The sequence below is a fragment of the Spinacia oleracea genome, chromosome 5, assembly GCF_020520425.1.
Source record: "Spinacia oleracea cultivar Varoflay chromosome 5, BTI_SOV_V1, whole genome shotgun sequence".
NCBI lineage: Eukaryota > Viridiplantae > Streptophyta > Magnoliopsida > Caryophyllales > Amaranthaceae > Spinacia > Spinacia oleracea.
The window spans coordinates 1027816-1051724 of NC_079491.1; the positions used below are offsets into that span (position 1 = coordinate 1027816).

Consider the following 23909-nt stretch of genomic DNA (forward strand, 5'->3'; position numbering starts at 1 on the left):
GCTAGCCTGACCCGGCCCCTAAAAGACGCGGGTTTGGGCATCCACAAAGTTTAATACTCAATCAACTATAGCCCGACTTGCTAGCCTGACCCGGCCCCTAAAAGACGCGGGTTTGGGCATCCACAAATATGTTTTTTTAGACAATAGCCCGAGCCCGGCCCGGAAAAACTCGTTTAGGCCTGAAAGCCCCGCACTAAATTCATGGGTCTGTGCATGAATTTTTGTGTTAAAGCCCGGTGCGACCCGAAGTTTGTCACCTCTGGTAGAGTTGTACTAAAAGTGTACTTCGTATTGTGTTTGATTGTATCGGTCTCTTCGACATGAAGACGAGGTATTGTGTTTGATTGTATCGGTCTCTTCGACATGAAGACGAGGGAAGAAATTCGGGGAAGCTGTGATTTCATTCCTATCCTGGGTAGCTTATCTCTATTGCTCGGAATTTGATGGAATTTTTTTTTGGCATTCTTAGGCTCGGTTTGGTTTAACGAAAAATATAATCATTTTTTAGGAAAATGTTTTACACCAAACGAAACACTCCCGGTATGTAACTAATGCAAGGATAAAAGACAACTATATTTTTTGTGTTGGATGCATGGCTAGCATATACTACATGTCTATATAATTATGTACAATACATTTTCGATTGCATATGAGCCAGTACAACAACAAAAACAAGAAGTCGGAAAATCGGGGTTTGTTGCCTCTTTCTGGCTCGTTTCACCTTAAACTAAACTGAACGAAACTAAAACTACCCGATAAAACAAGATAAAAAGAGAGATTATTGTTCATGAACAACATAATTGTTTGTAGTGAAATCAAACTCATCAAGTTCGTCAAAGAAGTCATTGTTTTCTTGTGTTATTTTCGCCGTAATATTCTTGAGATGGGGAAAAGTGGCAAGGAGGTTATTTTGTGGATCATAAGGGGTAAAACTGTCTAATGAAACCACATAAGGCACCTCTTCTTCCTCTTGTTTTGCCATCTTTTGGGAGCTATAACTTGGAGATTGTGTGTAATTACCTTGGTGACCTTGATCACAGGGAGTATTTTCGGTATTGCCCTTGTTGATTCCCGTTCGTTCTTTTTTGGGCCTAGAATGGGCCTCACTGACTTGGGCTTTGGATTGAACCTGGGCCTGGACCTTCTTCTTTGGGCTTTTGTGTGTTTGGGAATCTAGGCTAGGATGGTTATGGGCTGAGGTGTAAGTGATGATGAGAATTGAAGCATCTTCTTTGCATCTCTCTACTTGTTTCTTGGCTGAGCATCCCTTTGCTGTGCTGCATCTGTAATAACCCCTGCAATTATTATTATAATTATTTGATTAGATTAAGGGCATGTTTGTTTTAACTTATCTCGGCAAAAATAAGTCAGATAAGTTCAGTTCAGCAAAAATAAGTTTTTAAAAGACAATTTAACACATAAATAAGCAAATAAGTTTTTTTCAGCAAAAATAAGTTCCAATAAGTCAATTTATGTCAAATTTAGTTAAACCAAACAGAGCCAAATCATATAGATAAATAAATAATTAAACAAAAAAGGAGAAATAATTACAAAATGGTAACCTTGGATAAGGAGATCCTTTGATGGGCTTTTGTCCATATTTTCTCCAAGACCAAGAATCACAAGGAGGCTTCTTTTGTTGTTGATTTCCCTTTTTTCCTTCTATCTTAATCTTCATCACTGTTTTCTCACCATCTCCCATCTTCCTAAACTCAAATCACACAAAATCAACACAAAACAACAATTTTTACTGTATAATCGGTTTTATGGATGTACCGGTTGTATCATGCATGAGCCCTTATCGTACATAATATACTGGTATATTTCCCTCGTCCTGAATTAATAATTACATATGACATATCTAAACAATGTGACAACCAAATCCAGACGTGGAAATATAAATTATACAAGCACAAACCTTCATTGTAACCTATTTGCATGTCAAGTATTCTCAAGGTAAAAATTGAGAAAAGAAGAAAAAAATGGTATATTTTTATGCATGCATGGAGAAAGATAAGTACACTTCTTAAACTAATAACTAATTAGATGCTACTAATTACATAATTAGAGCTTAACATACCTTTCCTTAATTTGAGACATGATAGTTAATTTCCACAAAAATGGCTGAATTAACTGAGAAGATGAAGTTGGATGGAAGACTATAGTGCAATGGAATCAATTGAGACAGAGAGAAGAACAAAGAGATGACAACACCTCTGTTTTTGCTGCTTTGCCCACCCCATTGACCCACTCTAATTCTTTACACATTAAATATGCGTCTTATCATTAAAACGTTAATTGCTTCTTAATTCGTATTATCTGCTTGTATGTGCACTAATTAACACAATTCGTCTCCTATCATACATTTAGACTGTTTTATTCTTATTTTAACTATCAGACCACGCATAGTAGTTAAGACTGAGCAGACTGTTATAACGGATACAAAGAAAGATTAAATAACGTAATTAAAAAATGCAAAGGTTTAACGTGGTTCACTAACAATGTATTAGCTACGTATACAGGCAGAGGGGAGGAAAGTTTTATTGATCTTGAGGAGTACAGATTACAGAATACAACTAGGTTATGACCTAGAGAGTTTATATATACTACTCTCTAGACAGATGCGGAAAAGCCCAGAAAATAGGCCTAAAACAGATAACCCTAGTCCAGAATAGCAGATACCGTAAAGCAAGATTCACATGCTGGGGCGTTGCAGTAAGGAGCTTGACCGATTCAAATCATTATTCTAACACAGACCTTATTAATACACTAGCTATGAAGATTTGGGAATGAGATTATGGAAGCTATAATGCTACATTTCTTGCCAAATTATACTTAATTTTATTCCGATTGTTTCAGTTATTACCGACTATCAAATATGACCAAAAACATTACAAGAGAATAAATTATAACGGACCAAATAAAATGTATTTTTGGTGAAATTCATTGATAAAAAAGGAAATAGAAACGGACTCTATAAAAAGGGTTAAATTGAAAAATGGAGGATATTAGTTTTATTTGTTATGGTTAGTTCACCCGACTCGAGACCGGATCATTTTGGTACACAACCCAAGATGATTTATCTCATCGTATAGTTGTATATACATACCTTATTGCTACAGTAGTTTATGAAGAAAATACTAGTTTGAGAATGGAATTACGTTACTATGAACATTATAATGGTACATTTCTTGCCAAATTATACTTAATTTTATTCGAATATTTATTGTTTTTACCGACTATCAAATATGACTAAAAATATTACAAGAGAATAAATTATAATGGACCAAATAAATGTATTTTTTTTTGGTGAAATTCATGGGGAAAAAATAATCAAAACCAACTCTATAAAAAGGGTTAAATTGAAAAAATGGAGGAAATTAGTTTTATTTGTTATTAGTTCACCCGACTCGAAACCGGATCATTTTGGCACACAAACCGAAGTTTATCTTATCGCAAAAGTCACACTCTGTTTCTCTCTCTCTCCTCCCCTAACTATTCCGGCGAAAATGGAGAAACCCACATCGGAAAACCTGATAATGGTAACCCGAGAACCCACCACCGGAATAGCTTACGTAACAATAAACCGACCCAAATCCCTAAACTCGTTGACCAAACCCATGATGACATCATTAGCCCAAGCTTTCAAATCCCTAGACGCCGATGATGACATCAAAGTCATCATCTTGTCGGGTTCGGGTCGGGCCTTCTGCTCTGGGGTTGATCTGACGGCTGCGGAAGATGTTTTCAAAGGTGATGTTAAGGATGCAGAGAAGGATCCTGTGGTTCAGATGGAACGGTGTAGGAAGCCTATAATTGGGGCTATTTCTGGGTTTGCTGTTACTGCTGGATTTGAGATTGCTCTTGCTTGTGATATGATTGTTGCTGTTGAAGGCACCAAGTTTATTGACACTCATGCTAGGTAATTGTTTCATTGGTATTATTGATTTCGAAGTTTGTTAATTGTTGATTAATTATTGAACATTTGAGCTATATTTGTTGTTTAAGATTGAAATTTATTGCTCTTGCTTGTGATATGATTGTTGCTGTCAAAGGCACCAAGTTTATTGACATTCATGCTAGGTAATTGTTTCATTGGTTTTATTGATTTCGAAGTTTGTTAATTGTTGATGAATTATTGAACATTTGAGCTATATTTGTTGTTTAAGATTGAAATTTAATATATTGGTTTTGATTGCCTTGATATATATTTCTGGTTAAAGAGATATGCTGATCAAATTAATCTTAATTCATGTTTATTGACACTCATGCTAGGTAATTGTTTCACTGGTGTCATTGATTTCGATTTTTGTAATTGTTGATGAATTATTGAACATTTTAGCTATATTGGTTTTTGAAGATTGAAATTTAGTATATGGGTTTTGATTGTCTTGATATATACTGCTGGTAAAAGAGATGTGCTGTTAACTTAATCTTAATTAAAGGAGTATGATCTAATTGTTGATGAATTATTGAACATTTGGGCTATATTTGTTGTTTAAGGGAGAAATTTAGTATTGATTGTCTTGATATATACTGCTGGAGAAAGAGATATGTTGATCAACTTGATCTTAAGTAATTTATTTAAGGAATGTGATCTGGAGTTTTTCGAATGATCGAAAGAAATAGTATTGGGGTGTATGTAGTTCTAGGTATACCGAAGTGTATTTATGGAAATTGTGTGTGTCAAGAGATTAGGAGTTAGACATGAAAGGACGGAAAATGCGGGTGTCAGTGCTACTAGACTCAGGTGTTGATCGTAACTAATGGCTAATGTGTTACTTTCGGTAGAATGTGAGATGTAATGGTTTGTATGATGACAGTAATATTGTGTTTCACATGATCGCTTCTTCTTTATGTTAGGAGATAATAAATGTTTGTAGGTCCTAAAATGGGTGGGTTGTTCTTCGTTTTAACTCAAAAGTGCAGCTTCAATGCTGTGACCCCTTAGCTGCCGCAAGAGTGCATTTTGCTACCTTGTTTAAGGTGTGCCATCCTATGTGATTTGTCAATAAATCATAAGATATTTGTACAAGCCCTTTAGTCATGATGTTGGGAGCACTAGATGGTGTCACAATGTAATGTATAGGGCAAGGGCACATTAGGAAGTGTCATAAATGTTGTTATGCATAGCTTGGGCAACAAGAAGAGGGTTAGTTAGTCTATAAATGGAGGAGTTTAGGGTAAGAAAAAATATATGTCGAGTATTCTGTTATGTCCATCCACTCTCTCTCTCTCTACCTAAGTTGTATTCCACCATTGATGATTTAATTGCATGAACTAATATAACTACTATCGGTTTCGATCTAATTTTGCTTACTTAAATCATTGATTAAGCAAGATATAGCTTCAATCTATCACACACAAGTTGTTTGCACGTGTCTATATAATGAAAATCCGTGGCATGTTGATGATATTAAGGGAAGTGAGGGGGAATTAAGGTGCATGGTGGGGCTAAATAGGAATAACAGAGCTACAGAGTATAATAGTATATACGAATGTCGAATAGTATACAATGGTCCATTAATTTTCTCCCGCTGATCAAGCATGTACGAAAACAGGCTAATAAAATGACATTTGTCCTTTAATTTTCTTCCACTGATCAAGCATGTCGGGTTTAGGTGTGTTTCCTGGAGTCCGAAGTTATTAGAGATGTAGAACTATGTAAACTTCTATGCAATTCCTACTTGATGTTGTAATCACGGTTAGGGTGAGCTTATGTAGTAACTACATGTCTACGAATATGTAATAGAGCGAGGAACAATTGCATAGGTCACAACCTACATGGGTCTAACAATTCCGAATACAATGCCCTAACAATGTGTTTGGATGAGAGAGCTTCAAAGAAAGTGATAGTAAGGGGTCTGATTTCCTTTGTCTAGGTGTGGAGTTAGAGGAGTGAAGGGATTATTCTTGCGTGTACCTAATATTATTTTGGAACCAAAGCCAACAATTTACTCTAACACCCTTTTACATACACAATGACTTAAACACCCGTTTTCTTTGTTATAGTAGCCATTTTTTGAATCAAAGTAACCCTTTATTTTTAAAAGAGAATCTTGATTTAAAATTACATTATTTAAGTACATGTACTAACGACACCAATTTGACACTTTTTCATAATAATTCTAATAAATACGTCAAAATAAATTAGAATCAAGTTCTTAACTTTCTTTTTTAGTGTGGACGGAGTCAATTTAAGAATGAGTGGGAGTGAAGTAATGAGTATTGAAAGGATCCATAAAAACGTGATGAATCTTCTTTGTTTTGTTGTTTTGTGACTTCGGTCCTTTCCTTGGCCATTATCGTCAACTTGAAGTTAAAAGTGGTAACAGAAGTTTTAGTTTTTTCCTGTGTTCTATGGTGCTGTTCTTTTGCTTACAAGCCCTTTCCCTGCTTCAGTCGCTAGAATAGGGTATATTTGGTTTGCATAATCTGTTCATAGTTTGTTCACTACCCTTTTCATGTGCTTAAACTGCAGATTTGGGATATTTCCCTCGTGGGGACTCTCACAGAAGCTTTCTCGTATTATAGGTCCGAATAAATCTCGTGAAGTGTCGTTGTCTTGTATTCCTTTGACTGCAGAGCAGGCTGAAAATCTGGGATTTGTTAATTACGTAGTTGAAGGCAGTGAACTGATGAAAAAAGCACAGGAAATTGCTGTTTCAATTGCAAAGAACAACCAAGACCTTGTTTTGCGGTATAAATCTGTCATAAAAGATGGCTTGAAGCTCAACTTGGGCGATGCACTTGCACTGGAAAAGGTAATTAATTTATTTGAGCTCGTCTTTTTTTTTTTTGGTGATTTTTTTTTTTTTTTATTGTTTGGTTGAGGTCTGAGGGTAACTTGTCACGCGAGAGCCTTGTTCATTGCTAGTATTAATTGAATGACTTCTACTAATCCACATCCTTGATGAAGCTATATATTCTTGTGGATTGTGAATTTGTGATGATAATTTACTTGAAATCTGACGAGTTTTCTTCCAAAAGGGTTGAATGAATGCATGACTAGTTAAGTTTGCAAGTTCTCTTTCCCATCTTAGCTGACGCTGGAAGAAGGCCAGGGGTATTAAGAACCCTGTTCTTGTTTCCAGAACTGTACTTTTTTTTGTTAAGACAGAACTGTACTTACCTTAAGGTTTTCCCCGCTTAGTTTCTGCTGTGTGAGTTTAGGCCGAAATTAATTTTGTTGCCTTCAATAGTTCTGCAAAGGCTGTCGTTAGTGCCATGTAACTAGGCTGCGGGATGGCCCGAGGGCCAACCCGGCACGAGCACTAAAAAAGCATGGCCCAACATGAGGTCTTGGGGCATGGACCGGGCCTGCGCTGTATTTTTGGGAAAAAGCATGACAAAACACGTTAAATTTAGTAAAATTAGGCTTACACACGATGACCCATGTTTTGAAAATTTTGGCACGAACCGATGCAGAGTGGGTTTGCCATGGGCCGGGACTGTTCAGGCCCGCATCCCATGGGCTCAGCCCCACCTGGCACACATGTTAAATATAGTAAAATTAGGCTCAGGCATGACGGCCCATGTTTTGAGTTTTTGGCCCGGCCCGATACAGAGTGGGCTTGGCGTGGACCGGGATCGTTCAAGCTCACAGCCCGTAGGCTCAGCCCGCCCTGGCACACAGCCATCTTACATGTAAGCCTGGACCATGTTTTGAAATATTTGGCCTGGCCTGATGCAGAGCGGGCTTGGCGTGGGCCGGATCCGTCCAAGGCCGCAGCCCGTGGGATCAGCCCGGCCTGGCACACAGCCATCTTACATGTACACCCCCCCCCCCCCCCCCCCCACCCCGAGCAAAGTAAAAGAATCAATTTGATTCTGAACTGAAGTTCCTTTGTTGTGTTAATTTCTGATCAACAAGAGGACTCTGTCTGAGTCTGTACTTTTCCTCCAAATCCTAACTGTGATTTGGGTTGTGAAATCAATATCTTAATTCCATTTGGATTGCTCACAATCTTTAGTAATGAAAGAAGTTAGGTTTTTAACTTATGAGTTTGCAATTTCATGTTCATTTGCAACTGGCTTGTGTCATTAATATATAACTTACCGTTTAAATTACGCGTCTATCTTTCAGGCGAGGGCTCATAATTATTACGATGGGATGACAAAAGAGCAGTTTAAGAAAATGCAGGAGTTCATAGCCGGGCGAAGCTCAGGACGGTCGAAGTTGTAAATATTGTTTCTTTTTCACCTTGTTGTAGAAGAATAAAAGTCCAGTATATAACTGGAGACTGTATAGTTTCGGATCACAGTAAGGTTTTAGATCAATTAATTGCTTATTAATTAAGTTATTAACCATTCCATTTGCATTTGTTGTTTTCTTCTTTTGCTTGATTGGGCTCAGCTTACTTGCTTAGTATACCACTTAAATGAAATTTGCAAAGGCATATGGCAGCTTGTTTATTGTAGCTCAGTCTTAGGCCTTGTTCTCTTCACCTGATCTGGTGTGATTTTTCTAGTTTATGGTATGTTCTGAATGTTTTCAGCGAGTCTTTTTTGCTTTTTCTGGTATGGTTTGATCTGGTGTGATTTTTCTGGTAAGCAATAATATAAGATAAAGAGAACAAAGCCTAACCACTATGTGTGGTATGATAAAGGGTTCGTTCAGTATCGTTTTTTGTTTCTAGTTTTTTGTTTTTACAAAACTAAAAACCAAAATATGAAAACCACAAAAACTAGTTTTCAGTTTTTTGTTGTCAGTTTTCAATATTAACCTGATTACAATAGATATGACTATCTTTTAGTTCATAATTCGATCTATACAAACTTTTATATAAGGCGGTTTCATACAAAAGACCACATTGGTGTCCGTATAAGTTAAACTCTGAAACCAATTAGTTAGTTAAGCAATGAAACCAATTAGTTAATCAATCAAATTGGTCTTTCGGTAAAACGGGCTTACACAAAAGTTGTCGTTCGATTTAAATCATATGACTTATAAAACCAAAAAAACGGAGACTGGCAATGATACTGAACGAGCCCTTAGTAAGTAAAAAACAGTTTAAATGACCGATAGGAGACAAGTTGTGTTAATTAATGCATAAACAAGCATATAATACGAATTATGAAGCAATTACGTATGGATTCTTATCCGTTGTAACTTGTAAGTGGTTCTTGTAGATAGAGTTGTACGAAGTATTATTTATTTTGGTGATTGTGGTATTATAATTATAACCTTTAAGATTCCTTCCAATAATTAAACTCCAAGATAGTCTCCTTGTATTTGCAGGCATGATCCATGAAGCATGCATGGGGCTCCAAACAAGACTAGTTTATGTCTAATTTTAACAAACCTAAGCTAGTGGTGGGAAATGACTTGGTAACCTTGAAGTCACTAAGTTGTAGTCCCCCATCCACTATGTTAAGTTGCGTGAGATAGGTGGTCAGATTCAGAGTTCGCGTATTTTAAAAGTAAAATAAAAGTGTGTGATATTTTTTTATGATAAATAACTTGATCTTTTTCGACACAATTCACGGCCCGACCCATCATGACTTTCACCGAGGGTGGTCATGCGTCAATTATCCCTAACCCACGACCCACCAAATCCACCCAACCTGCCTCGTTGACCATTTCTACGTGCATGGCAAGGACACACTAGTTTTATATGTACAAAATACTAAATTGTGTACTATCCGTATCTCACAAAGTAGAATGATACAATAGTAGAGTAAGTTCTGTACATGACTGTCTTATACTCTAATGACATGCATGATATGCGATCTAACAATTAATTAACTGCGGAATAATCTTTTACAAGAATTTGTATAATCATTAAACGGGTCCACCTAACGAATATAATCAATCACTAGTATAGTGAGGGCGGAGAGGCCAATATCTGATATGTATTTCAAAATACATATCACCTCATTAAACGACAAAATAGAGATAAGACAAAAATGAAAGCAGGTGCCAGTTTTCAAAGAACATATGCCATTTTGGAAAAATGGATGCCATTTTTCGAAAACCAATGCCATTTTCCAAAAACGGATGTCATTTTTTAAAAAAATGATTTTTTCCTTTAGCGTTTGTCTTATCCCTATTTTGTCGTTTAATGAGTGATATGTTTTTGTGAAATACATATTAGATATTAATTTATACTTCCTCCTAGTATAGTAGTATATTATAGGTTTGGTTTAAGTTTAAAAAGATGCATATACCATGATCTTTATCATGTAATGTACGGAGTAAGATAAAAGAGGATATCGACTGTCTGAACAAGCAAAGGTCAAATTTTCGTTTTAAGTAATATTCAAGCTACGAATGTGTTTTTCATTGAATATAACTCACCATAAGTGTAAACTTTTTAAATATCGTTATAAAACAAAACCATGGAATTCGAATTTATTTTAATATTTTAGGAAACTAGCGCGGGCATTTTATTACGTTAAATTAATTTCCGCCAAAATTCTTAAGCAATAGGGAATATAAGCATATTCTGAATGATTGCATGGAATATGAAGTTATATACTCCGTACTTCATACTTGTACTTTTTAGTATTGTACTACCTCCGTTTCAGAAAGTTCTTTACGCTTTGGAAAATGTGTCCAAAGTATAAAAACTTTAACCGTAAATTCTCACCAATATATACATCAAAACGTTACATGTAAGATCTTGTTAGATTCGTCTCGGGATGTATTTTCAGAATATCAAATTTTTATAATTTTTCACATACGAAATTGGATATATTAATAGTTAAATATTGCATTGGAGTCCGTGCAAATAGTAACTGTAAAGATCTTTTTGAAACGGAGGTAGTATAACTCTATTGCTTTTAGCTAGTTTGATGTCTATCTTTCTATTGAATATTTTTTGATACGAATTTAATGGTGTTTTATTAATATATTCGAGGATAATTTACCATCAAAATTCAACTTAGAATGAAAAAAGCAAGAACCTCGAACTATAGGAGAATACATATATTACAAAATCTATAGGAAATTTTTTAATGAACAATTCAGTATAAAAAAGACTACTCCCTCCGTCCCATATTACTTACATCAATTTGATTGCACTTCTACTACATGTTTTATGGGCTGGTATGTATGGTCTAGTATGGATTTTTCTGGCATGGCCTAAATGTTTTACGTGAGTGGTTTTTGCTTTTTTATCTAATCTTGCCTGGTTTTTTCTGACATGGTTTGATTTTTTTTCTGAGTTGGTTTAATAAGCAATGAGAATAATGTGAAGAAAACAGAATCTTAGTTATCTGAATTATTGATTCCAAGATAAAGTTGAACTGCAAAAAAAACTGGGTAGATTTCAAGTTTACCACCATCTTAAGAGACACACCATACATAAGAGGAACTACAAGTAATAAGGCTATGTCCTGTTCGACTTATTTTGACTTATTTCAAACAAAATAAGTTCAGATCAGACATTTTTACACACAAATAAATTTATTTCAGACAATAAGTTTTTCCAGATAAATAAGTTTAGATGAGTTCAGTTAAGTTCAGATAATATAAGTTCAGTCAAAATAAGTCTAATAGAACGGAGCCTTAAGTTAATTGAATTCCATAATTGTATAATTATATCATTATCATATCTCTCAAACTTTGGACACATCATATCGTTCCAATTAAGATAAGATGTCATACATAATGGCATCACTAAAAACCAACACCTTGTTGTTCCTGGCATCATGTATTACCAAATTCTAGCGACTTGCCAACGTTCAAATATAATCCTTCTTTAATTTTTCATTAAAAGATCTTACACACACTAGGTAGGTAACTTTTAGCTAATTTCTGGTTACTTTTAACATGTTTTAATTAACTTTCTGTAATATATTTTTTATGGATAAACATTTTAGAGGGTTACATAGTTACTTTTATACATTATTAGTGATTTTTGAAGGGATAATTTTAATTAAAGCGAAAAATTGTACAATATTCCACCTTAAAATAAAAATTTGTGATTGGTGAAGCTCGAAATTGTGACATCCTGGTCACAAGGTGAGTTCATCGCCATCTTCACAAGGCCAAACAAGATCGATTACTCGTATTTGTTTATGTGACGTACTATTAAAAGGAGGAATTACAAGTACAATTCTATTTAATAATTTGGTTTCACTCATTTATACGAAGTATGACCTATCTTTTGGTGTACACTTCATGTCTATGATTGATCAATAAGAAACAAACTGAAATAATAATAGGCCTACCTTAATTGATACAGATGGATACATAAATACCATAAATAATTGGTGTTATAATATACTCCAATTCATAATCATCCATTTTTGTTCCAAATGAATTTAATAATAATAATAATAATAATAATAATAATAATAATAATAATAATAATGTTTCCTTATCACAAGGTGTTAGCAACAATGCTGGTAAAGCATCACTTATTCACATGATGCAAATTGTTTTTTGATTATTTAAAGAATATACAAAAATACACCAACTTACAACTTGTAACACAATTTATATAATTAATTTAATTCGTTCAAATGAATTATTTAGTTAATTATATGATTCCCAAGTCAACTAACATCTAGTCGTGGCAACCACCTTTACCAGCTGCCTCACCAAACTTCATTTCATATATAAACTTTATAATTCAATCTTCCTTTTGATCCAAAATTTCCCAACAAATTATTGGTAAGTTTTTGTTTGTTACATTTAATTTTCATACAATATATAGGTTTTGATCTTCATTTTTCAGATCATAATCATAAATATAAAGAGCTATGGTTTGGAAATTATGGAAAAAGAAGGCAATTTTAGCCAAATTTGAGATAATTGATTATCCAATTTTGGTCCAACCATTTTATGCAATTTCCATCACTCTTCTTAGCCTTTTGTTACCTCTATCCTTCTTGCTCTTAGCAAGGCTATCAAGTGCTCAATATCTCTTGTCATTAGCCTCGATTTCGCCTCCCAAAACCTTAATCTTCTCTCTTTTTCTCAACACTAATCCAAACCTAATACATGCCCTAGTGTCCATGATTAGCTTAGCGGCCTTAATCCACGCGTTAACGGGCCGGATTAGTCTAATTACCGAGCTCCCGGGCCCTATTTTTAGGCCACGTGTCCACGCGGCGTGGATCTTCCTATGTACCTTACAAGTGTGTGTTGGGCTAGGGATTGAGGCCACTATTAAGGCAGGAGTTGATGGGGCTGGATTCGGTGATGAGAGGTCCATGTTGAGTAAGTTGGTTTTCTTTTTGGGCCTACATGAGACCATGATCCATTGGTCTAGGACCATAGTCAGGCCCGTCGTGGACGACACGATATTCGGTAAGGCCCGTCAAGAGAGGTTGCCCGAGAGGTGGGCCCTCGCCGCTTGTTTCGGGGCGTTGTCGTGGTGGCGGTTGAGGGATGAGGTTGAGTCCTTGGTGGTTGTAGTGGAGGTTAAGAGGGAAATGATGATCAAAGTTGGGTTAGGTGATTTTCTTGGGTTGTGGTTGTATTATTTGACCGTTGCAATTGGGATGGCTAGAATTATTAAGACAATTTTATGGTTTGGTTTGACCATTTTTAGAAAGAAGGTAATAGATCATCAAGATTCTAATATTGAATTCATTAGAGAGGATGAAGATAAAGTTTGATGTAAGTCAATTGTTTTTCAGACTACATTTTTTTTTTTTTTAATTTTGAGATAATTTTTTATATCCCCTTTATATATCTGCGGGAAGTTGTTCACCTTGTATAATGTATTACACCGAGAAGCTGTAAATGTATTATAAATGAAGTAATACAAATGCAATTATACCTTGATTTCAATATCAACTTCATAATGAATTGAAAAAAGTATAGCTTGATCCACAATTGATTGATTTTTGTACATAGTGATAGATACGTGTGAAAAATTGAGATTTTGAAGTTTGGTGTTATATCAGATGTTTATGTCTGACCTGAACATGAAGTTGCATTTAGTGTTATTGGTAAGCAATTCAGTAGTAGGTAATGAAAAGTATAAAATAATTCTTCTATATTTTTGGATAATGAATTATGATACTTCAACCACAAGAATAACATGTTGGCCACAAAAAAAACAAATTGAGGTAAATGAGTTATGTAATTAATCATCCCCTCAAAAAAAAAAAAAAAATTGTTCCGATAAGATCTGGAAACGGTTAAAGAGGTCCTGGCGTTTGCTTGGCTATATTCCTCTTGGTAATATTATGCATATATAAGAACGGTATTCTACCCTGGGGGTAATTCGAGGATGACAAATTATCCGTAATAATTCCAATGGGTAAATTTTACACATTGCACTCTACCATTAACCTAAATGTAACAAGTTTCCGTTATTTTTTTAAAATCAAGATTTTTCTACAATAACGTTGGCCGTTGGGTTAACGACTTAAGAGCAAGATTAGCGCTAGTCTGAGCAATAGTATGAGTAATGGTCTAATTGAGTATTAACCTAAGACCTCCCATTTAAGTGGGAGAGTATGAAAAAAGTATGAGTAAGAGTCTTGGAATATCAAGACTCTACTTAAGACGCTTAAACAGTAAATTATACGTTAATTTTTATTATTTTTTCTTTTTTCTTTTTTCTTTTACAAGTTTGGGAAGTCTTGAATGAGTATGAGGGGTAAAGTGAAAAAAATTAAGTAAGTCTGAAAAGTATATGAGAAATTGAAAATAAATAAAAATTAATAAAAATTAGATGTGGAAGTCTTAACTCAGACTAGCGCTAATCTTGCTCTAACGACAAAGATGAGGTTGATTATAATAGACAAAAACCTTATTTTTTTTAAAAAATATAACTTGAATTACAAGTACAAGGATACAATACAAAAAATTTCAAACGCATGAGTACTAACATAAGTATAAATCAAAGCAACAAAAGGGCATGATGTAGAAAATTCTTATATTTAAATACGTTGATTGAAATTATTAAAAATATTTTTCCACAAACACACCCGATATTCTAGCACTTAATACATTTCAACTATTTCAAATTTGAATCGGTCAAACCTCAATTATTCATTGTTTAAATACCAATATCAGATATGTATTGCCATATACATATCTGCCAACAATAAGACTAAATAGGGAAACGACGAACACTAAAACACAAAGCATTATAAACAAATTGCAACATTCAAAATGGTATTTTTATGTGAAAAATGACGTTTATATGTGAAAAATGATAATTTTTTTAAAAAATGGTATGGCTTTCAACATTCGCTCTTCGTGCGCCCGCAAAGGAGTTGTGGATACTGCTGTACGAACATCGGATGTTGGGTATCTCACGCGCAGGCGCTTGCTTCCGAGACACTTATACAATACTGAAAATCCCTCCAGATTGTGTTTCAATGACGAGTAAGGCGGTCAAGCTACCGGCACCTGTCTGGTCCTTGTTTGGTTTGGAGCAAAATTCTGGCCCCTTGTTCCTTTCTCCTTGACGTTGCGGAATTATATCTCTGAAATAAGCGTGAAATTACCAACGTACCATTAAATATGTATTTGTTGGCCTAAAGTATATTTTTATTTTGAAGGTTTAATTAGGCTAAAGCCCTACAGACTACAGTCTATGAGGCTACTATCTATTTCAAAAATCGCGATGAACAATTACTAAAACACACGCCCATCGCCTGTTCTCTATTGAACTCCCCCACTCTCTTCTTCGCCGCGCCCTTTGCTCTTCTCAAGGTTAGCAGCTCTTCTATTGTGTTTTCTTTTCGGCTAATTAGGTTTACAATTTCTGATGTTTCAATTCAATTTTCACGCTATATTTCGTTGAATATTTTGGTTGATTTGCGCATTTGTTTGATCCTTCGATTTATATTTTGATAATTACAGATTCGATTTGTTGATTTTGGAGAATGTTAGGTTAATGGGGGACGAAGCTGTGGGAAACTTTAGAGTGACAATTGCGAGCTAGGGTTTTTAATTTTGATTGCTGGTGCTGAATTACGTCAAGCAATCCCCTAATTTAGGCTTTTCGCTTAGGGTTCTTCTATTTCACAGATAAATTAGACTGAGGACTTGAATTTTAGTTTGCACGAAGTGTTATGATTGTTGTCTTCAGAACTTTGAAGAAAAATGTACATGTTCATTCGTTGATTATTTTTTGTTTGATTTTGTATACGACTTGCTTAAGTGTTTGCTTATATTCTTGAAAATTGTTCAATGAGCATGCAAAATGTTTTAGTTTGTTCTGATTTCAATAACATAATTGTTGTCTAAATTATTTCCTGAGCTTCCGAGCTTGTAGCTGGATATTAGAGCCTAATAAATGTGGTGAGCTTGAGCTGAGGCAGTGAAGATGCGCTTAAGCTTGTATGTTTGACATTAAGCCAGGAAAAACCAGGTTTTTTTTTGGGTGCAATAGGGAGGCAGAGCCTCAAAAGAAAGGAAAAAACAGAAGGGAAAAGAAAACAGAAAGCAAACTGAAGCACAAAGCTAAATGAGCCAAACAGCAGCTCCTCTCAGACCATCCTCCTTCACTGGCACCTATCTTGGCCATGCTACCCCGCTAAGGTCCTCCAATAAAACAGCATGAAGATCCTTCGGGATCGCCTCGAACAAGACTAACTTCTGGTTCAATTGCACACCATAGTTGGCCAACCAATCAGCTGCCCTGTTGGCCTCTCTATATTGGTGAGCAATGGTAATCTCCCACCCACTTCTTGCATGAGAGTCTTACATTTTTGAACCATGTGTTTGTAAGGAGAGTTGGCACAGGTTTCCCCTACCAACATTCGAACCACAATCTCAGAATCCAGACCCACTTCCACCCTCCTGTGACCCCCTCCCACGTCACCAGTAACCCCTTAAGTACAGCCATCAGTTCAGCCTTTGTACTTGTGCAAATCCCACAGTTCAGTGCAAACACCTTATGAACTTCACCTCTATGACCCCTAATCAGCCCCCCTGCACCAGCTTCTCCAGGGTTACCCTTTGCCGCCCCATCAATGTTCAACGTCACCCAGCCTTCCCTTGGAATTTCCACCTCACATAAGTCTCTGTCTTACCCACAGTTTGTGTCAACAGCAAAGACTCAGCTCTTTCCATTGCCCTCTTTATCTCTCCAAGTCTAGCAAACAAGAAACTGACTTGATCAAGTGGAATATTTGGCACCGTACTAAAACTTCTTTCGTTCCTCCACCTCCACAACCACCAAGACGTTACAACAAAAGCTCTAGGCCACTCATTCCCACGAACTGCAGCTCCCTCTTCTATGTTCTTCAAAATCCAATCCTCGAAAGACATAGAATCCCCAAACAGAATGTTGTGTATTCCAAGCTTCTACCAAACCATACGTGCTGCTGGACACTTTCTAACCACATGTTCCGCGTTCTCTTCTGCATCCCCAGTCCCCACACACCAAACACCTTGGGTCTTCAGTAAGGTGTCTAACAAATCTATTTCCATTAGTCATCAGGTGCTCTTGTATTGCCAACCATAAGAAAAACCTCATCTTTTGTGGGATAGAAACTCTCCAAATGCTCCTCCGTTTCTTCAAACTAACTTCATTTAACTCTACCTCATTTCGAATTAAGGTCAGAGCTGAACTAATAGAGAAGCCTCCGTTAGGAGAGCCGTTCCAATAGATATCATCCACTGCATCTTCATCATCAACCAGATCAAACGAAGCTATCTCCCTCAACGTGCTATCAGGAAGATAGGCTGCAAACGCTTCGTACTTCCACCCCGTATTTCTAATTTTCTATCCCACATTTCTTGCACTGTCACATCCTGAAGGTGAATGGGAGGCTCCTCTGTAGCTAACTCAATCAAAGGACCTTTAGTAACCCATCGGTGGTGCCAGAAGAAGGTCTTATTTCCATTGCCAACCGCCACATTCAGACCCTTATTAATCACATCAACACTGCTCATAATGCCCCTCCAAGCGTTAAAAGCACTTGCTTTGTCTTTAAACATATCTATGTCGCATCCGTTATTGCAATACTTGGCTCTCAGAACTCTAGACCAGAGTGCTGCAGGTTCTGCCAGTAATCTCCAGCCTAGCTTCGCTAAAAAGGCTGAATTCGTTTGCCTCATTGACTTAATGCCCAGACCCCCTTCATTTCTCGGTCTAGTCACCTTATCCCACACTACTAAGTGCACTTTTCTCTTCCCCTCATGTTCTCCCCACAGGAAACTCCTTGTCTTGCGGTCAATATCATCACAGGTGGTTCTAGGTAGCTTCGTTGTCTGCATTGTATACATAGGGATGGCACACATAGTTTACTGAATCAAGGTTGCCCTCCCTGCTATAGACAAAGTCTTCGTTTTCCACCCCTCCTATTTGCTGTTGATTTTGTCTACTAGGTATTGATACTCACTTTTCGAGGTCCTACCAGGCTACCATTAATAGTAGGCACTCCTAAGTATTTACCAAAGTCCTCAGTGGCCTCCATGCCGCTACTCCATGCCCAGACAATTACAAACTGCATCTCATGTAAAAGTTCGTATTTCCAGAGAAATAAATACCGGACTTATCAATATTCACTTTGCTTCCTGATGCCCCACAAAATAGGTTAAGACAGTCCATCATTACCTTAGCTTGATCAATAGCTTCCCCGAAGAGGATCAAGTCATCCGCAAAAGCGAGGTTCGAAATGGGAGGTCCATCCCTACTCGCCCTAGCAGGTTTCCATGAACCCAGACTTACCTCTCGATCGATTAAATGGGTTAATCTTTCCATACATATGACATACAAGTACGGGAATAAGGGGTCGCCCTGCCGTATACCCCTTGAAGGACTGAATTCTTTCAACGGCTCCCCATTCCAGAGAATTTGGAGCTTGACAGAATTAATACATTGCTTCACAACCTCTACTAAATTCTGGGGAATTCTTAATTCCATTAACGACTCACAGATAAACGACCATCGAAGCCGGTCATATGCTTTCTCGAAGTCGATCTTTACAGCCATATAACCCACTTTACCCTTTTTATTCCGCATTGTGTGGAGCATTTCTTGAACAATGATCACGTTGTCTGTAATTTGCCTATTTGGTACAAAACTACACTCAGTAGGGGATATGAGGGTGGGCAGAACCGGTTTCAACCTATTCACAATAACTTTTGTCACCAACTTATAGACTATATTACATAATCCAATGGGTCGGAATTGTTTTGCACCTTGAGGGACATCAACTTTGGGTATAAGAACCAGAAAAGCATTGTTCAAACCCAAAGGGAAATCTCTACCCTCTAACACCTCCTTCACAATTCCCACTACATTTGGCTTAACGAGATCCCAAAAACGTTGGTAAAACACCGGCTGAGAACCATCTGGACCTGGGGCTATATACGGTTGCATACTTTTAAGAGCCGCATATACTTCACAGGTACTAAAGGACGAGTTATTTTCTCTAGAGCATCAGCCTCAATTGTGGGAAAGTAATCCCATAATAATTGGGGAAAAACCAGGCTTTACTTACACATAATCTCAATGAGAGGAGACATGTGAGAAAGGGAGGATATGAAAGGGTCTTTTGGGATTTTTTTTTCTTCATTGTTAGTTACTAAGAGCAGTTTTTTTTTAATATCCGTTTTCTGTTGTTTGACTGATTAACCCCTACAATTAGAATTATTTGGTGACATTCACCATGGATTAGCATGACTAGTTAGCCCTTGTATTGTTATTTGGTTTAGACTGGATTGTATCTTCTTCTTTGCTGCAGTTGGCGGGGGAAGGGAGAGTAAACTAAAGTTTTTCATTCCCTCATTTGTTTCGATTGGAAGGACAAATCCATTCTGTTTTAATGGGTTGATTAAGAGGTAATAAAAGGAAATGAAACTTGTATCCATTGTGTTGACTTTGGTGAGTTTGATGTTGGATGAGTAAATAGTTTTGACCTTTGGTGGAGTGATAAGATGTTAGCTGTTCATGCTTCATGCCGAAGTTCCTTATAATTACAATAAGAGACCGAGTCGAAAGGAAAATATGAGTTTTGTGTTGAAAATTTTCAATTTTACACAAGTTCTAGTCCTTCAATTTTCTTTGTTAAAACTTGGGTAAGTTGTGTTGCTTTGGAAAAGGTTGGATGATTTGTTTGGTTAGTTTTCAGAAAGTTGATGGTTATAGAGATAAACAGTCATATGCAAGATTTTTGATGACATAAGGATCCAGACTGTTACAGCTTGGACTTTGTTTATTAATTTATTTTGTTAATTTAATCTTCATGCTGACATGTTTTATTCCTAAAGCACCTATTGCTGAAAAGTTGTTTCAATTGTTCAAGCACCTTGTTTAAGTTCCTTTCCCGAGACCTTACAAAATTATTTGGCTACAGATTCATATCAGAACCAGAGCTCTGAGGAATCAGTAGAAAATGGTAACTTCTATTCCTAATTCAATTCTATTGGACTAACATTTCTTGCTGAATGATTTTAATCTATCTTCATGCGTTGTTTTTGGTGCTGGCAGCTATTCTTCTCATATTTCAAGGAAATTGTGGGGCGTGAAGTGGTTGTGGAACTGAAGAATGATCTAGCCATTAGAGGAACCCTCCGTTCTGTTGATCAGTACCTCAATATCAAGCTGGAGAACACTAGGGTTGTTGACCAAGAAAAGTATCCTCACATGGTAACCCTTGCTCCCTTACATTTGAATTCTCTTTCCAATTTATCTCACCCTTTCATGGTATGATTGTATGGAGTGTGTTGACAATCTGTTCATCAGTGAGGCAATGGATTTGTGAGAAAAATATGGATATTATGCTTCTTTTTGTGTTCTTGACCTTAACCTCTTGTCACTTCTTCAGTTTCCACTTTGTGCAGTAATTGTTGATAGGCTTTCATTAGGGATGCTCTAATGAGTTAAATCTTTTTGGTTAGGTGTTTGTATATGAATGTTTGAGTTTGAATGCTGCATACTTATGTGTAACCTAAATGAGAACTTATTTCTGCTGTGATAAGTTTTTGGTTGAGGATGTCTATGGGGATGTGTTTGGTAAAAAATATGCTTTCATTGCTGCGTAAGTGCATATATATAGTTGGGCTTTGAAGTTTCTTAGGGGATACACACATATATCATATACATTTGGGTGGTAGACTGGGAGATGTATTCTAGGCTGCATGAAGCTCATATTTGCTAGGATCAACCCTACAGTTGGCTGGCCTTTGAACTTGCTCAAAATGGATGTTGTTTTTAAGGGAGGCGGATTTTGGTGAAGAACGTACGTTATATATTTACATAAGTTCTGCTTTGACGTTCTCCAAATCTCTATATACTGATTTTATTAGGATAGCTGAAGTGCTGAACACTAAGATTGTTCTTTATCTTCTCTTTTCCAGTCAATTTTATGTGCTTGATGGTTTTATTGGCTGTAGAGTTTACAGTTGATTGCTGATGCCCCTGAAGATACTGTTATCATTTTCCACCTTTAGTGGTCAACTTTTTACGCTGTTAACCTGATGAACTGCCATATTATGGCTCGTCTATTTTTTCATCTTCAGGGCTATATATTGGTTTCATCTCCTCTTCCTGTCTCTTAGCTTTTAAACTGCATTTGGTGCTGACTGTTGGTTCATCTATTTGAGGAGTTGTCTGTTCAGCTTTTTAAACATAGAATTACAGACCTTGTACTTTTAGCATCTTATTAGAGAAGAAGTTGATATTCTAATAAAGGATCTAAGATATGCTGATATAATTCAACATGGATACAAACATGAGAATATGGGATATAGAGAGGGACAAAATGGACATGGAATTCCTTTAATCTCTGTTTCCATCTGTTAAAAATCATCAATTGCTTCCAGTTGGAACTGAACCATGACTTTGCATGAAAATGAATGATAATTACGGATTTATATTTTTATTTAATGGAAAGAGACGGCCCTCTGTCCGGATTCTAAAGTTGGGCACTCTTAACTGTGCTCTTGTATCTTTAAGTTAACATAGTTCCCTGATCCTCACTTGAGGGGGTTGAGTCTGACACACATATTCAAGTTGGGCATCATAGTTTAGGCCAAGCCTAGTCTAGATGAGTGAATCCTGCAACTATGTTGATGAGTATATCTCTCTTAAGTATCAATAATTCAAACATCTATGTTTATGCAACTGTGATATCAATAAGTCATGCACCTTAATTCATACGAACAAGAGTTTTTAGATGCCGGAGAATAAGTGGAGATTATATGGAAATAGGAAAGAAGGTATGGGAGGTACTGCAGAGCCTTTTGGTATATTTCACAGTATCAGCGTATCCCAAATTCCCAATATCCCTGAGAGTAATCTTAGAATTTCATCTAACATAGCCTTGTCATTGTGGAGAATTGTCTCAAATATTACTTGGCATGTATTCACTATTTAAGACATGTCTAGCTAGAGTGGGTCATTAATCTTTATCGTCAAGAAGGTTTTTACTGCCGTGGGACTATGTAGTATACTTCGTATATACACTACTTGTCTGCTTAAAAGGAAATGTGCAGATCTGCCATTGTAATTAATTCTTCTTCGTCAAAATAGATTGGAACTAGCCTAAGTCATGGCCAGTGACTACCAACTTTTTGTTTGGGTGACTAGCAAAATAGTTGGTATGGAAATTGTTAATAATATTCACAAGATCCTTGTCCCATTTGTTGTTGTGTAGTCACATTTCTTGAAGTTTTTCATTCATGGCTGATGATTAATTGATTATTGCTTAGGTAGATTGAGGGGAATAGGAAATTTAGAAAAGTTTCTTTGTGCTGTTCATTTAGATTGTGAAATTGGAGCCAAATAATTGTCCTTGTACCTTTTCAACCTTTTGTTTTCATGAAACACCTATTCTCTTAATAGGCGGCAAGGCGGAATAAGTTCTTTTCTTTAGGCTCCATTTGGTTTGGTGTAAAACGTTTTCTATGCAAAATGATTTTCCATGGAAAACATTTTTCAAGAGAAAACACCATTCCAAACTAGTTTTCCTTTGTTTGGTTTCGTAAAAGAAAATGGGAGAAGATGGTGAAGATTGAGGGGAAGAAGGGAGAGGGAGTTGAGGTGGGAAAGTGGTTTACCTCCCTTTCAAATGGAAAAGGTTTTTCCACCTTCGAGGGAGTTCCGGAAAAATGATTTCCATCCCTTGTCAAACCAAACAATGTAAAATGATTGAAAAGGGGATCGTTTTCCATGAAAACGTTTTACACCCTACCAAATGGAGTCTTAGTGTGGAATCAATTTATTATCGACATTGGAAGATACTTCTGGTGCTCGACAAAATAACGTTTTGGTCTTCGCAAATCTCATCTTCATGTAGTATGATCATCTACTCTTACAATGTCTGGATATTTTGTATAGCTGGTGAGTCTTTGTTGAGTTGCAGAGCAGCCTCTGACAATGATATTATCTGTTTGCTTATATAATTATATTCACCAGTTTTTTATACCATGTTGCTACATGAATTGACAATTATGCTTGTTTTGCTGCAGTTATCAGTGAGGAACTGCTTTATAAGGGGTTCAGTTGTGAGATACGTTCAGTTACCGCCAGATGGAGTTGATGTTGAGTTGCTTCATGATGCCACGAGAAGAGAAGCTCGAGGCGGCTAAATCTGGTGCGTAGTGGTTATATGACTATATGTGTAGTGTAGCAAGCATTATATGATGAATGTGGTGCAGACTGACTTTCCTTAAAAGCTCCTTTTTTGCTTGGTCATTATTAGTAGGTGCCTTGATTCGATGCTTTGGAAGGTTCCTTATTTGTTTTGGGGCATGTTAGTTTGCCAATTTGTAATGATATCAATTATGTGATCTTATACATTTGTGATGGTTAATGTTTGAAAATGGTGAGATTGTGAGATATGCTTGCACAAGTGAGTTACATACTCAACCTGTGGTTTTATACTTTTATGTGGGATTTGCAAGCCCGAGTTAGAACTGAGAAGTGACGTATCTTCGGTATTGTCTCTGTTCTTTTGTCATCGTGGTTTTATGAGGTGCAAAGGAGAATGTGTGTGTGATATTTGAAGTTTAAACCATGACTACTGTATCCAAAACC

At 36.5% G+C, this 23909-nt stretch overlaps 5 protein-coding genes across 5 annotated transcripts; 3 read left to right on the forward strand and 2 right to left on the reverse strand.

The window, feature by feature from the left end:
- Positions 1-543: 543 nt before the first annotated feature.
- LOC110776018 (probable WRKY transcription factor 65) lies at positions 544-2285 on the reverse strand. Its single transcript, XM_021980601.2, has 3 exons — positions 2081-2285; positions 1563-1706; positions 544-1295 (listed from the first exon to the last, which is right to left on the reverse strand). Exons 1-3 carry the CDS (start codon positions 2098-2100, stop codon positions 779-781), a joined length of 681 nt encoding a protein of 226 aa, XP_021836293.2. The 5' UTR covers positions 2101-2285; the 3' UTR covers positions 544-778.
- Positions 2286-3382: 1097 nt separating this feature from the next.
- LOC110776923 (probable enoyl-CoA hydratase 1, peroxisomal) lies at positions 3383-8319 on the forward strand. The gene is made up of 3 exons (XM_021981497.2): positions 3383-3922; positions 6482-6764; positions 8087-8319. Exons 1-3 carry the CDS (start codon positions 3510-3512, stop codon positions 8183-8185), a joined length of 795 nt encoding a protein of 264 aa, XP_021837189.1. The 5' UTR covers positions 3383-3509; the 3' UTR covers positions 8186-8319.
- A 4214-nt stretch (positions 8320-12533) lies between these two features.
- LOC110775834 (uncharacterized) lies at positions 12534-13747 on the forward strand. Its single transcript, XM_021980431.2, has one exon. The coding sequence runs from the start codon at positions 12712-12714 to the stop codon at positions 13570-13572; it is 861 nt and encodes a 286-aa protein (XP_021836123.1). The 5' UTR covers positions 12534-12711; the 3' UTR covers positions 13573-13747.
- A 1739-nt stretch (positions 13748-15486) lies between these two features.
- On the forward strand, positions 15487-23711 carry LOC110776932 (sm-like protein LSM2). The gene is made up of 4 exons (XM_021981507.2): positions 15487-15628; positions 20227-20268; positions 20361-20519; positions 23342-23711. The coding sequence occupies exons 2-4, from the start codon at positions 20266-20268 to the stop codon at positions 23459-23461; spliced, it is 282 nt and encodes a 93-aa protein (XP_021837199.1). The 5' UTR covers positions 15487-15628; positions 20227-20265; the 3' UTR covers positions 23462-23711.
- Positions 17259-19250, reverse strand: LOC130460759 (uncharacterized). The gene is made up of 4 exons (XM_056828296.1): positions 18483-19250; positions 18283-18372; positions 17735-18136; positions 17259-17648 (listed from the first exon to the last, which is right to left on the reverse strand). Exons 1-4 carry the CDS (start codon positions 19248-19250, stop codon positions 17259-17261), a joined length of 1650 nt encoding a protein of 549 aa, XP_056684274.1.
- Positions 23712-23909: the final 198 nt, after the last annotated feature.

Bases quoted from the DNA above. Each gene is read 5' to 3' on its own strand.
- LOC110776018 (XM_021980601.2), bottom strand. From the start codon at position 2,100: ATGTCTCAAATTAAGGAAAG. The intron at 1,707-2,080 runs GTATGTTAAGCT...ATTTGAGTTTAG, and splicing joins ATGTCTCAAATTAAGGAAAG to GAAGATGGGAGATGGTGAGA. The intron at 1,296-1,562 runs GTTACCATTTTG...TAATAATTGCAG, and splicing joins AAAGGATCTCCTTATCCAAG to GGGTTATTACAGATGCAGCA.
- LOC110776923 (XM_021981497.2), top strand. From the start codon at position 3,510: ATGGAGAAACCCACATCGGAAAACCTGATAATGGTAACCCGAGAACCC. The intron at 3,923-6,481 runs GTAATTGTTTCA...CTTAAACTGCAG, and splicing joins TTTATTGACACTCATGCTAG to ATTTGGGATATTTCCCTCGT. The intron at 6,765-8,086 runs GTAATTAATTTA...TCTATCTTTCAG, and splicing joins ATGCACTTGCACTGGAAAAG to GCGAGGGCTCATAATTATTA.
- LOC110775834 (XM_021980431.2), top strand. From the start codon at position 12,712: ATGGTTTGGAAATTATGGAAAAAGAAGGCAATTTTAGCCAAATTTGAG.
- LOC130460759 (XM_056828296.1), bottom strand. From the start codon at position 19,250: ATGCAACCGTATATAGCCCCAGGTCCAGATGGTTCTCAGCCGGTGTTT. The intron at 18,373-18,482 runs GTAATGATGGAC...CATGAGATGCAG, and splicing joins AAGCTATTGATCAAGCTAAG to TTTGTAATTGTCTGGGCATG. The intron at 17,649-17,734 runs GTTACTAAAGGT...AATGTGGGATAG, and splicing joins TCTTCTGGCACCACCGATGG to AAAATTAGAAATACGGGGTG.
- LOC110776932 (XM_021981507.2), top strand. The intron at 20,520-23,341 runs GTAACCCTTGCT...GTTTTGCTGCAG, and splicing joins AAGAAAAGTATCCTCACATG to TTATCAGTGAGGAACTGCTT.